General features: G+C 34.5%; 1 protein-coding gene across 1 annotated transcript; it reads left to right on the plus strand.

Annotated features, from left to right (window-relative positions):
• The first annotated feature begins 5271 nt into the window (after positions 1–5271).
• LOC148876819 (senescence-associated family protein, putative (DUF581)) lies at positions 5272–6887 on the plus strand. The gene is made up of 2 exons (XM_088972512.1): positions 5272–5813; positions 6403–6887. The coding sequence occupies exons 1-2, from the start codon at positions 5476–5478 to the stop codon at positions 6557–6559; spliced, it is 495 nt and encodes a 164-aa protein (XP_088828638.1). The 5' UTR covers positions 5272–5475; the 3' UTR covers positions 6560–6887.
• Positions 6888–14241: the final 7354 nt, after the last annotated feature.

Here is a 14241-nt window from a genome sequence, read left to right on the forward strand (position 1 = left end):
GGATTTATATGGTTCGGCCTTACTATCTACGTCCACAACAGAGATAAAACTTGTTCTTCACTATGAAAGAAAATGAGATATAGTACAAGTACATTGTGGTTTGCAACCCAAACCAACTCTTAACCTTAGTACACTTGTTCTCCCTATCCTCTCAACCCAAAGAACAAAAATAAGAGAAAACCTCACTCTTAAACTAAGAGCACCTTTCTCTCTACCTCTCACACTCTCTCTCAATCCTACACATACAAAGAACCCTTTTATATGTAAAACCAATGATTGTAAAATAAGACATAACCCCAATAGGTTCAAATTTGCATCACAAACAAATGGAGCCTTTAATGAATCCCATTATATCAACCCCATACTATCAAATAGTCACAATCCGGAAATTCTAACTTAAGAGAAAGACATCTTGTGTTCTACAATCTTATTTGTTTATGAGTGAACGATGACAATTATGTATGTATTTGGTATAGCTTTCATTTACTCATTAAACGTTTGTATTTGATTTATTTGCAAAATCGAGAGAAAAGTAATAACGAAATCATTTATTGACAACTAGGCTACACCACATCATCATAACAGTAAATAAACGCCTAACCATTGGGGGAAGCATTAAAATGAAACTTCCCCCAACAGTAGGCATGCACATAAGGATCAACATGATGGGCTAAATGCTGAAGTGACAGCGTTTATTGTAAAAACACCAACAGTTCCAAACATTGCCCATGACCCCATGAAAACCTAAGCTGTATGTCCTCTAATCCTCATTTTCTCTTGCTTTTTGCTATGCTTGGAAATGCCAAGGGTGATCATCCCGACGGGCAAATGGTTAGGTTGGATTTTATTTGGCTTAATTTAGGTTGGGTTACATTGGCTTAAGGTCAACCTAACATAACCCCAACCCAATTTGATGTCTGGTTAGACTTGGGTAAGGTTTGGGTTGGAAGTTAGAACAGTTTAGGAAGAGTGCAAATACATGTTTGGGAAGAGTATACATATTTATATTTGCATTCTTCCCAAACTGAACCTTGGAGATTAAACCAGATTTGATTTGTTATTGAATAACTCAATTTATCTAAGAATAGGACCTTCACTAGTGTAACGTTCTGAAAACCTTTGTACTGGTTTTATTTGATTAGGCTCAATTTGGAAAGAATACAAATACAAATATATATAGTACAAATACATACAGAATGCAAGGGTTTGCACTTTATATATTTGCAGTTGTACTCTTTCCAAACTAAGCGTTAGGTTTAATTTAGAAAGAGTGCAAATATAAATATGTACAATATAAATACAAGGTTTAGAAATACGAATATGAGGTTTTGCATTAAACATATATGCATTTGTCTTAAACTTTACGCTCGGTTTGAAAAGAGTGGAATAAAAATATGTATAATGACAAACCTTATAAATTGTATTTCTAAACTTTGCATTTGCACGTACAAAGTTGATTTGATACAAGCATATCAAAATTAAATAATCATCTTATAGGCTGATTTGATTAGATAAATAGCCAAATTTGACTAGGATAGAAGCGTATATATCTGATTACCAATCAACCCTTACATTATCTTGTATATCGTATATATATATATATCAAAGTGTAATATCTTATTTGTTAAAGGGCAAAATAGTAAAATAAGGCCATTCATCCCTACAATTGATAATGCCTCTCTTTTTTCTCTTTTCAATTATTGATTTAAATCTCTCTCTTTCTCTCTCACTTCAATTAGGTGAAGAGAGAAAAGGTAACAAGGATTGTCGCATAACCAAAAGTATTAGGTTTTTCAATTAAAAGTGATGTTCAACTTTTATGTCTAAATTCTAAGCATGAAATAATCTTTTTGGTTTTAGTGACTCCTTAGTCCTTCAAGCTAATAATTTGATTGAGCACAATTATTGACAAATGCATGTGGTGATTCCCATGGATGGATTTGTTCATTTCCTAGTCAGATTGTTTGCAAGAATAGTTAGTGACTCCCATAACTCCACTTTACAGTTGAGCCACTTGAGTGTACTTGGATTGGTGAGCGGTTGATGATTCCTATGACTTGACCCACCCATGGTTGAATTATGACTCATGTTGCAACTAGTAATTGAATGAGGGCTTCTTATGATCATGGGCAAAGGGTTCTTGGTTGATGTGTATCAAAATTGATGATATTACATGGATTTTCATTCAAGGGAAAGTGGTTAATGTAGATGACCAGAGGTTCATGCATCATGGGGAGGACATTTTTGGGATGCACTTATGAATATGTGTTCCATTTAATAAATAAATAAAATGTACGAAAAAATTATATGCAAGGATTGACCCACAATCTAATTGATAATGGCTTAAGGTTTTTGGCTTTAGGATGATATCCTTTAAGGGTTTCATTTTATGTAGAGTCTTGGTTGTTCATTCTAGTTTTTTAGAGCTTTTTTGGTTTACTCCTTTCATTCTTGTTAATCTATCTTGTTTACTCCTCAATATTGTTGTTATTTATAAGATCTGTTGTTTTGTTCTTTGTAACGACTACCATTCTTCTTACGGTTAAACCTATTGTAATGAGTTATTTTCATACGGTTCATCAAATTCAACACCATTTTAGGTGAAAATAATATTTTGGATTCCGAGTATGATGTTGGAAAGACATGTTACCAATAAAATTTATAACCAATCAACTGGAATCATACAAGTGGTAACAATTAATTGGTATTTCTCAAAATTCATGGGAAGGATTTAATTGGTCTAAGCCCTTCTGATATCATGTCTCTCCGGCAGCATTTTCATTCTTGAACTACTTGATGAAATTTGAATTGAATGTTTTCTTTTTTTTTTTTTTTTAAATGAATTGCATTTGAATATCAATAGGATTTTCCGAGAATCCATCAAATATTAATTCAAATTCGAATTATTAATTTTATAATCGAATTCAAATTTGATTGACATGATTCCCACATTTTGTTTACATCCCTGCTCGGTGTGGGCTTAGTGTGGATTAGATTTGAGCAGAAAATCTAGATCTAGGCCCAAGAGTGTGCAGTGTGCAGATCTAGATTTGAACAGAAAATCTAGAAATGAGCACCTTGGAATGCTGGTGGTACACCTGCAAGTATTTTGGTCCACAAAAGTGGAAAACCAACAAAAATTGTTCAAAACTAAGAGGGTATTTCATATATAAAATTGCTTGCTGCCACATTAACACAATATACGCTGTTAAATTTCAATATTCAAAAATCAAAAGGGTTATGTGTCCGAATCATATAGTAAGGGAATACCTCATCCTCTCCCATCATTGGAGCTAAAGTAGCACGCATATCAATCATATTCAATTGGGAAGAAGTATAAATACAAAATAAGTAGACTGCAAAATATTACATTTTGTATGTATTTATGTTTAATTTATATTTGTATTTGTATTCATGTTTATTGGGAACAGTATAAAAATATTATATACAAAGTTTTGCAATTTGCACTTTACATATTTATATTTACACTCTTTACAAAATCAACCTTTTAAATACAAGTTGAAGTTATGAAAGTTACTCCACACACAAAGCAATGAAAGCATTCTCTATCTCTCGTTCCCGCATCTACTTCAAATGGCATTGAATGAAACGCCAATAATACTGAACACTATCAAAATCACCATGGTTGGACCCACAAAAATATATAGTTAAAAATGAAGTAGTTCCAATCCAAAGGTGTAAAGGTAGGGACACAGAGAAATAAATGGTGCGTCGCACTCCAAGAGTCCAGCAGTGCAGTAAATGACAAAGCAACTTAATATTGAAAAGGGCCAAATCGGCAATGTGGCCAAGTGGGGCTACAAGAGTTGGACAGCTGTAACACGATGGCCAGTGGGACGTGAATGAGTCTGGCCCACACCCATGACACCCCTATTTGGACCCTTGTGATGTAGATGTACTATATTTGTCTATCAAATTTGTGTCCAATTACGCTTTTTTTTTTTTTTTTTCTGTGGTATATGCACCAATGAATTGAAAGCACGAGTGGGGCCAGTGTGGCCGGGACCAAGAATAATAACTAGACTGGACGCACCCACCCAATGTCTGACTGTGACTGTGACTTTTGTGACCATCCACCCCACCCACTCACCGTTCTAGCCGATTCTATCTCTCTCCCCCTCCAGACCTCACTGCTGAGAAATAAAAGAAGTTTCTCATATGGCCACAAGACTATTAATTCAAAGGATAAATGAATAACAAATAGACCAAGCAGAAGCAGGCAATGTGGTGGCGTGGCTCTTCACTTCAGTGTTTGCCTCCTTATCTGTATATCGGCGATGAGTAGTGGCGTCTCCTTGCCTCCCTGGCAAAATGTAAACAAAATCATTTTGATATATTTACCAAACAAAAGACGCTCAAACTGAGTTGAGCGGACGTAGGCCATCTCCTTTGTTAAGCAAAGTGAGGAAACAGTCTGACGTTGTTAGTACTACTTTTGGGTTCTGACGTTGTCATTGTTAAAATAATCAAACTACACTCGATTGTAGTTTGTCCATCACCAATCACCAAATAGCTTTCCTTTCTTTTTGCGATTTGATCTCATTTTGGCTTGGAATTGGAGATATGGCCATTACCATAAACTAGATAAATTTTCATCTCCAAAGTGGAATCCCACTATCTTTTCGAGATTCCACCTCCATGGACCATGATGAACTACATCTACATTCTTGAATTGAACTCCATTATTCTTATGGAAAAGCCATGATTCTGAAATGGTATCTTCGGAGAAGCTCCCAGTCCCAGTTTGGTTTCAAATTAATTAAAACAGACAAACAAGTAAAATATTACGCTGCTAATAGATTCTAAATTCTAGGGGGAAAGCAGTCAAGGATTCTAAAATCTTACATGATTTGAGTTTTATTTCTCGTGAAACAATCGCGGGAAACAGAAATCAAGTTCACGACTCCAAAGTCCCGTGTGCAACCGGCTTTTAACTCTTAAAACTGGGATAGCCGGTAATCCATATTTTCTACCTTTTCCCCTTTTCGGTCTGGCCGTGGCCCGTGGCCCGTGGGGTAATAAACCTGGACAGTAGATTCCAACTTTTATTTTTATTTTTTTTTAATTTTCACATTTCACTTGTACGGCACCTGTACACTCAACAAAAAAATCATTTGACGCTACACGACAAAACAAAGCGGTAACAAAAGCAAAAGTATTAATTATTTGTAACAATAAAATATAGAAAAATACAAAGAAGCTGACGTGTACTTCTCTTATGCAAGGCTCCGAAAGGAACGGTCCAGATTCACTCCTCTGTTTCTGGCCCTTTGTTTATCTTCCCCCCTCCCCCTCCCCCTCCACCCCTCTAACCTCCCCCCGCTCTTCTTCACTCTTCACTCCAAGTCCAAGGCACCACCAAGGCCCAAACTCTCTCTCTCTCTCTCTCTCTCTCTCTCTCTCTCTCTCTCTCTCTCCACTGGTTTTAGGTGGTGTGAAGAGTGATTAGAGAAGATGTTGCTGGGAAAGCGTCCTCGTCCTCCGATGAGGAGAACGACAAGCTTGACCGAATTCACTGTTGATCTAAACAACGTGGAGGCTCCGGTGCCGTCCGATCCGCAGAACCCCATGAAAGATCGACAAAAACCGGTTGGCGAAGAGACTCATGCAAGAAGAACCCAACCAGGGGGAGGTAAGGCTCCCGGTGGATTCAACGACCGGTTACTGGCCACTGTCTCACCGAGGAACCCCAGGAGGAATTCGGCCGATTTGGTTCAGACGGCTCACTTCTTAAGGGCGTGCGGCCTCTGTAAGCGCCGTTTGGCACCCGGTCGAGATATTTACATGTATAGGTAGGTTCGAGGAGGACAACCCTTTCTCTTTTGTTTAAATCTCTTCTTGCTCTCTCTCTCTCTCTCTCTCTCTCTCTCTCTCTCTCTCTCTCTCTCTCTCCTAACTCTTAAATCGATCTGGGCTTCCTTAGAAATTCCTCATGGCTAATAAAATTTTATCGGAGAGATTTGAAAGTTTTGATTTTTATTTGTTTTCAAATAGATCTCTCCCATGCCAAGAGAAAGCTAGCTTCAACAGCATGCAACTACCTGTTTTTCTTGGAAGGATTTCATTTTTCTGTCCACACCACACTCATTAGTTTTAAATAGATTAGATTTCGTTTACTCTTATGTAACCAATCACTCTGCGTGTAAACTAAAATTTTCCATTATAATTTCGTACTCCTGCTAAGAAGTTTTAACGTACCCGAATCTTTTGGTAGTTTCCTCCGACTTTTACGTATTTCTAATCTGACTGGATTCAAACCACCACCTCGATTTATCATCTTCGTCATCCCTACACTCACAGCCTTTGTCTGTCTGGGTCTGGTAGTCGTGGAGTTTGAGTTCTGCCAAAGATGGGATTGTTTTGATGATTTTTTTTTTTCAGAGGCGATAGCGCTTTCTGCAGTCTGGAGTGCCGGCAGCAACAGATGAATCAAGACGAACGGAAAGAGAAGTGCTCCTTGGCGTCGAAGAAAGATGCTACGAAGGCTGCGGCCGAATCAGAAGTATCCAGTAAAGGAGGGACGGTGGCAGCTGCATAGCCTAGAAAATCCAACAAATTAAAGATGATTTGATTCTGTTCCATCCCCGCCCATATATGATCTGATGATACGTATTAGAACTAAAACATATTGTGAAGAATGAAGATGGGTGCAGTTAATTTTTCTGTCCGCATATCAGTTGGGCAAGCTTTGGAACTGCGATTTATTTTTAATTTCATGTGGATCCATCGATCCGTTCATCCCACATACACAACCCCAATCTCTGTACTTGTTCCCACCTTCTTTTTTTATTTTACTTATTTTTGTTCTACTTTTTTGTTAGCTTCAATGAAAGAAATTTGCAGATTTACTAGTTATTAGCCCCTAATTTTGTTTGTCGTTCGCATCTGTTGGTGAAATCATGAAATATGAAAATTGGTTTATTAATTTGGAACTTATTAGCGAAATGATTATGAGATTCTCATCGTTCTCGGGTGAAATGCGACTCCTGCAACTTGAGAGTTGAGAGGCTGAGAGCAATGGATGATTTGCGATTTGCTATTTTGCTTTCCCACGACCACGGATCACATGGGAAACAGTAGTAAAAAGTAAAAGGAACAAAGTAGAATTAAATACTTGTTATTTTCTCAACTGATACTAGTTAAGCAAGGCACGTGGAGTGCGAACTCTTACAATCTTCCTCTATTTTTTTTTTCCTTCAAAATTTATACTCTAAAGCATTAAAACGTAAGCATAGCAAAAGAATAAGGTTATAATCTCAAGGGAAAGATGGATTAATTCCTAGAATAAATACAAATTTATGAGAACAATATATTGTTATACAAATATAAAAGCATTGAGACTAATAAATAATTTATATTACCAAATCAGATGGGAGATTTATCTTTCCAATATAAGATCAGGATTAGACCTGTTCATGGGCTTGGCCGGGCGGGCTTGAGCTGCGCTTTCACTCTGTATTAATAGATTTTTTAAGGTCCGAGCCCGAGTCCAGTCTGACAATTGGGTCTACAACTTGAACTTGAGCCCGGGCCTGGGCCCGAGCCCAAAATTTAGCCCATATTGTTACTATTGCTGAAGCAGCTAAATAGAGAGAAAGAGGGAGTGAGAGAAATTATAAAGAAAAAAATATAAAAAAATGTATATATTAAATTATAAATATATATATATATATATATATATATATATTTCAATAAATATTATATTATTTATATATTTTATATAATATATAAAATATAAATACATAATATGTATTTTATAAAATATAAATGTTGAGTCGACTCAAGCCGGGCTTTTTTGACAAATCCCAAACCCGGTTCGTAGCACAGTCGAGCTTACTATATTAGGCCTAAGGTCAAACCCGCAGGCCTAATTACATGACAAAGCCCGACCGGGGTATGAGCAGGGCCAGGCCGGGCCGGGCTATCGGACTACCCGGCCCATGAACAGGTCTAATCAGAATGCAATTGGTTTTATACAATTTGTTAGGGAAGTTAAAAAAAGCTCATCTCATCAGTTCTTCCTCAATCTCAATACATAAGATCAATAGGGAGGGAACTGGGGTTATGTAAGGTTGGTTTGATTCTAGGTCCATGCTTTACAGCTTAGACTGAAACGGTTATATATGGTTGGTTTTGATTCTTGGGAACTGGGGTAAGTCCCATCGTAGAGATGGCTGGTCCCCTTTCATTGAACGGTCAGGATTAAAGAATATAAACTTGTAGGATTGTGGTTCATCAGATTATAAATATATGTGACGTCTTGTTATTATCATTACATAACATGGACTTTTTTTCAAATTTATTTTTTTGATTGTGAATGCTAGAAGAAATAATAAAACCCAGGTCTCTTGTGTGGAACAACTCAACATTGCTGCCACCAAGGATGGGCCGAGAATGGTAACGTGGGCTCTTAAAAAAACATAGAAGAACAAGTCGTATGGGTTATATTTATATACAAAAAATGATATAGTATAGCAAATCAAATAATGGTTCACTTTTTTTTTGTTTTTTAATGGTGGAAAAGAATCAAATAATGCATTCTGATTGCTTTTTATTTAATTGGGTTTTGTTAAGTAATAAATGCATTCTGATTGCTTTTTATTTAATTGGGTTTTGTTAAGTAATAAATGGGTAGATGATGTGTATAGGAGTAAGATATAGTTAAGTAGATTCTATTTAGTAAAGTAAATGAAGTGGTGATTTGTTATTTTTTAAGGACCCGGGGAATCTAAGACCTCGTCAGCTTGCATGGCAATGGGTCCCAGGCCCAGACGATTGTCGAAAGAGATACATTTGGAGTAATTGTTAAATTGGGTAGTTGCGGTGGGCCTGAAGTGGGAGTGGGGTCCTTGATATGCACAGAAAGCCCTCATACATTTTTTTTTTCCACTAGGCCCACGTCAGTTGAGCTTTGGGATGCCTCGCAAGTCACAAGCCACAACAAGTCACACGTGATAGCTCCTTCTATGAACTGGACGGTTTACATGAATATCACGATATATCGTCAGACGAGAATGCTATGAAATCTGGAACAGAAAAAGCAGAGAAGATTTGATTGAATTAATTTGATAAAACAAAAATAAAAAAAAAAGGAAAAGATTGAATTATCCTTGTTTATGGTTTAAAATTGGGAATGGCGCATGGTTTACTGAAAGAGTGGGAAATTGGGGAAAGGGCATTGGAGTGTGTTTCCCAGTTCCCAAGTTGCCAATCCCTTGGGCCACTGCCGATGATGAGGAGACCATGACACCATAAACAAACAAAAGCTGTGTTATTGGAATTATTTTACACAACAATACACACGCTCTTCTAGTGCAGGTTGCTTCCTTCTGAAATTGCTTCCCAGTTCCCACTGCATCAGCAGCTAGATTGCCTCTCAAATTAATTAAATGCATATTATATATTTCATGTAGAAGTAGATAGTAGAAACACGCAAATTTTAAATTAAATTGATTTTTTTAGGTTTTCTTTTTTTTTTTTTGTTTTTTGAATTACGGCTGTTTTTGGTTTGGAAGAAAAAGGTAGGAAAAAGTAGAGACCTAGTATATAGGGACGGTAACTGGGCAGATTTGGAGAGGATTTTGTAAATTTTAGACTCTACCCATGATCCATCTTCCTAGGCCTCTCAATCCATACCTGCCCCAATACCCATAATGGATTGGATTGAGAATCCAAATCCTCTCCTCACATGAAAATACAAAACCCTTCCCAACCCATTCCTTTATGCATTCAAGGTTAGAGTGTGTTGGATTTAGAACCTGTATCTAATTTTTTATTATTTATTTGTTATATATAAGCAATAAATAAGTAAATTAACATTAACAAATAACAGAGTTTCTAATTATTTGATTAAAACATATAAACTATCAATTATCCTTGACATAAAATTTAAAATATTATTAAATTCAACACTTAATGCATAAAGTTTATATACTTTCCAACAATATACAGATTAGAAATGGTGAATTTTAGCCTAATACCATACCTATAAAAGTTGTAGAATTCCAAAAGACCAAAACCCATCCCCACCCCAAAAAATCAATTCTTCAAGAAAAAAACCCAGCCTGTCAGGATGAATACCCACCAGGTGGGATAAAAATTACCATCTGTACTTATATAAATTTTCCCTTTCCCTACCTTTTCTTTGAAAACAATCATAGCCCAAGTTGAAGAAACATCATGGTTGGGTTAAAAATAAAAGGCGTGTGGCGTGTCGTGTTGGTGACTTGGTGACACACTAGGGCCTAAATGGAGCTTAGAAGATACCCACCCCATGGGCCATGGACCCACTTTTGTCCGGGTTGGGCCGAGAGCCATCAATGAGGCCCATATCTTCGTTCCCACCTTGGCCCCGCACCAACAATCCCAGCAATGGATCCTTTTGGAATTCTGACTCTGACATTCCACATATCCTACTTGGTCCCTCCCCCCAAAGTCCCACAGGGTTGGGACATCCGTGGAATCCATTCATTCTCTCGGCCTTTTTGGACGTTGAAGCCATCACCTCGAGCTTTTGTAAACAGATTTGTTAACCATATTGTTGATTTGTTTGTTTGATAAATACCTTTCAACCCATTTAAGTTACAAGTCAGGTGGATCATTTTATATATATATATATATATAATTTTTTTTATAAACAGGATACTAACTCTTGATTTTATTTTTATTTACTACCTTGCTTATTAAGGAATCTTACAATTGGAATATTAATTTGGATCGCAAAGGAATATGTGAGCTCTGCCTAAACACCTTGACAAGAAGAAGAAGAAATTTGGTTTATTATAATCAAATTTATAATAAACACGTGGGTGCATACAATTTAACCAAACTTCGTCTTGAAGTCAGAAATTATAATTTGACATAAAAAGAAAATTCTTGAATCCCATGAAACAAATTAAAGATTGATTTGTAGTCATCTTGATTCATTCATGCTAAATTTAGCTAGAATTTCGAGAATGTTCATTAGGTTCTGTTTGGATAGAATGTAAATACAAGGTTTACAAATATTATATATATATATATATATATATATATATATATATATATTTTCACTGTTGCAAAGAAAACAATAATTGGGAAAGGGACGCAATTTTATTTTCTCTAACCTCCCCTAAACAAATACAAATTTTCATGTCCCTTCTTCTATTTCCAAGACTCTCCTCTCTCTCTCTCTCTCTCTCTCTCTCTTAGATGTCAATGTCTTGAGACTTTTCCTGCCTTCTACTTTCTCCAGTTTAATCATTTTGCTCTTTGAACTTAAACTTGAGTGTTTATCTCAGTTGGCACTTTAAATCACTAGGTGTTGAGTCATTCTATTCGAAATTTGGATTTTTTAAAGAAATTAATCACGGGATAAGACCTTAAGTGTCTGAAATTATGGCAACTTTTGGATATTAAAACCAATAAATTAGTCACTCAGCAATATGCTCGATTTGCTTTAATTATTTTAACTAGTCAAGACTTGTATGATGCAGGGCTTTGTTAAGTAAATTGATGTGAAATAGTTAGTTTAATTTTATATTTATATTAATTAATTTAAAATTTTATTAATGTGGTTATTTGAAATAGAATTTAAATATTATTAAGTCCTGATATTATTTTAATATTATACAACACTATAATATTATGCTAATTATACCCAAATCTTCTTATAAGAAAAATGAAACTTCTAATTAAGTGCAATTCATTTTTTATTAAATAATTTATTTTGAAAATTTATTATTTAATATTAATTTTTAAAATTAATTACTAAATTTTAAATATATTGATTTATAAATTATAAATTTTATATTTAATTAACTTTACAATTATCAATTTATTGCTATTTAATCTTAAAACTAAATTGTTTTATAGTTTCATTGATTAATTTTTAAATTTTTAATAAATTTATTTAAAATTTTAACATTATAAATTTTATAGTTAATTAAAGTTTAATGTGTAATTAACTTCGAAAGTATTTTTGTTGTTAAGTAATCTTAAAATTAATTAGTTTTAAAATGGAAACATGTAAATGGAGTAAAAAGATTTATAGGTCTAGGTCATGGATGATGGACCACCTAATGAACAACCATCAATTTTTTACCATCACATCTCCACCTACCACTATTCGAGCATTTCAATTTTAGGTATCACATGGCATATACGTACGATCTTCTGGATCTCCTATATAGTTTTCAAAACGGGATCAGACCGGACGGTTGGACCGGAAAATTGGGGAATCAATCATTTGACTTGTTCCGGCTTTCTTTAAAACTGGATTTTCTATAAAAACCATTGATTTTGGTTAGCAAACCGCTGAATTGAGCGGTTAACCATTCGTACGGTTTTGACCTTTTTCATTTTTATTATTTTATTATTTTTTGTCGGAATGGATCAAGTGTTCAATTCGAACAGTCAGACTGTTCGACCCAGTAACCGGACCCCTGATTGGTTTTAAAAACCATGATACAATTCTCAGCTCCTAAAGGGAATATAGTAAATATGCAGTGTGTTGCATATGACAATTTCAGATAACATTAATAATTTCAATATCCCTATTATAACCATTTAAAAATGATATATAATCAAAGTATGGTGTGCTATTGGATGTAAATTTAATTTGTAGAATTTATTGGTGAGAAAAAAAATCCCTTGAATAAGGTATCTAAGGAGAGAGAATGAAAGTTAATACCTTAATTTGAGGGAATTTGATGAGTTAGAAATTAATAGTACATTAAATTACATTTTTTTTACCTACATAGTTAAAGATGTACTAAATTCATAAATAGGGTTTTTTTAGTCAAGAAAAGTCGATAAAGCTCATTTATTTAATATGCCTTAAATATAAGATTTAATGAAAAGAAATTGGAATTAATACCTTAAATATAGAATTTAATGATAAAGAATATAATGAATTTAATAAAAGTAGTAATTCAAATTATGATTTTTGCCCTCATAATAAAGGAAGACCAAGTTAAAAAATAAGGGTATTTTACTTATTCCGTACACTGAGTAGAAATAAGGGTATTTAATGATGAAGAGTATAACCGAATAATGAAGGTGGCCTGTCCTCCCTCAACTTACTTTTTTTTTTTTTATTTAAACCAAAATTTTAGAGGAAAATCAATGCCCACGTGATGTTATATAATATACATTATTATATGTTATATATTATATATTATATATAATGTAATGCTATTTATATAATATAATTTAATATATACTATATATATTATATTATTTTTATTTTTACAATTTATTATATATTATATATAAATTTGTTTTTTTTGTTAACCGAATCTTTAAAAATGAAAACAAAACCTAATTAGCCAAAAATTGAAATAATCAATTGGATTTAGCCTGAAGTTGAAAAAACCAAAACCAAAATTTTTTATTCGGTTTTAACTAATCAATTAGAAGTTTGGAACCAATCCCCACTTAGATCGGTTACATGATCTAGGGGCTTATCCTACTCGAACCAACCCAGAAAACTGGCCTTGAAACATAACTTGCCTTGAAATGAATTCTAAAATTCTTTAAGGATGTAAAAATTTGAACCTAAGGAGTCATAGTTATAAAGTCCATGATCTCAGTTGATCATTGAATCACTTAACGTGAGCGATTACAAATTTGGTTATAATTTCAAAATAATATTGAATTCAATGAATCGGAAAAAGACATAATTTTTTTACCTAACTATCCCTCATAAAAAAGAGTAATTCATCATTTCTCACCCTTGCTCTTGCTCTATTTCTTTTCCCCTTGGTCCATCATCAAACCAACTAGTCAAAGACTTCCCCTCCCTCTCTCTGATATTCCAGAGTTGTGGTTGATATTCTGGTTACCCTTGTTTGATTTTGATTAATAAGAGGGAGTCATGATAGATTGATAATCTGAGTTTCCTCTCTTTATTTAATAGGAAAAGTTGATTCGCATTTTTGTTTATTTTTTTTAGGGTTTCTGGTAGATAAAGGCAACTTTTTGCCTTTAATATCAATAAAAAGTACTACTTTTATATAATAACTAAAATAGGGTAAATTTTTTGAAATAATATAAAAAAAGCACTGTTGTTCGTCTTCTTCCTCGCTCTCTGTTTATGCGAATGTTTCTAACATTCCGGTGCTCCACCCCTTTGAATGAATGGGGTGAGTTCTAGGAAGGCACGAACGACATGGATACCCCCAACATGGCCTTCTACATGAGCTCCGAGGATTCGTCGACGATGTGCTCCAAGAAGACGTT

This window comes from Nelumbo lutea, chromosome 1, assembly GCF_056320005.1.
Source record: "Nelumbo lutea isolate HS-2025 chromosome 1, American lotus-T2T, whole genome shotgun sequence".
NCBI classification, from domain to species: Eukaryota; Viridiplantae; Streptophyta; class Magnoliopsida; order Proteales; family Nelumbonaceae; genus Nelumbo; species Nelumbo lutea.

Bases quoted from the DNA above. Each gene is read 5' to 3' on its own strand.
- LOC148876819 (XM_088972512.1), top strand. From the start codon at position 5,476: ATGTTGCTGGGAAAGCGTCCTCGTCCTCCGATGAGGAGAACGACAAGC. The intron at 5,814-6,402 runs GTAGGTTCGAGG...TTTTTTTTTCAG, and splicing joins CGAGATATTTACATGTATAG to AGGCGATAGCGCTTTCTGCA.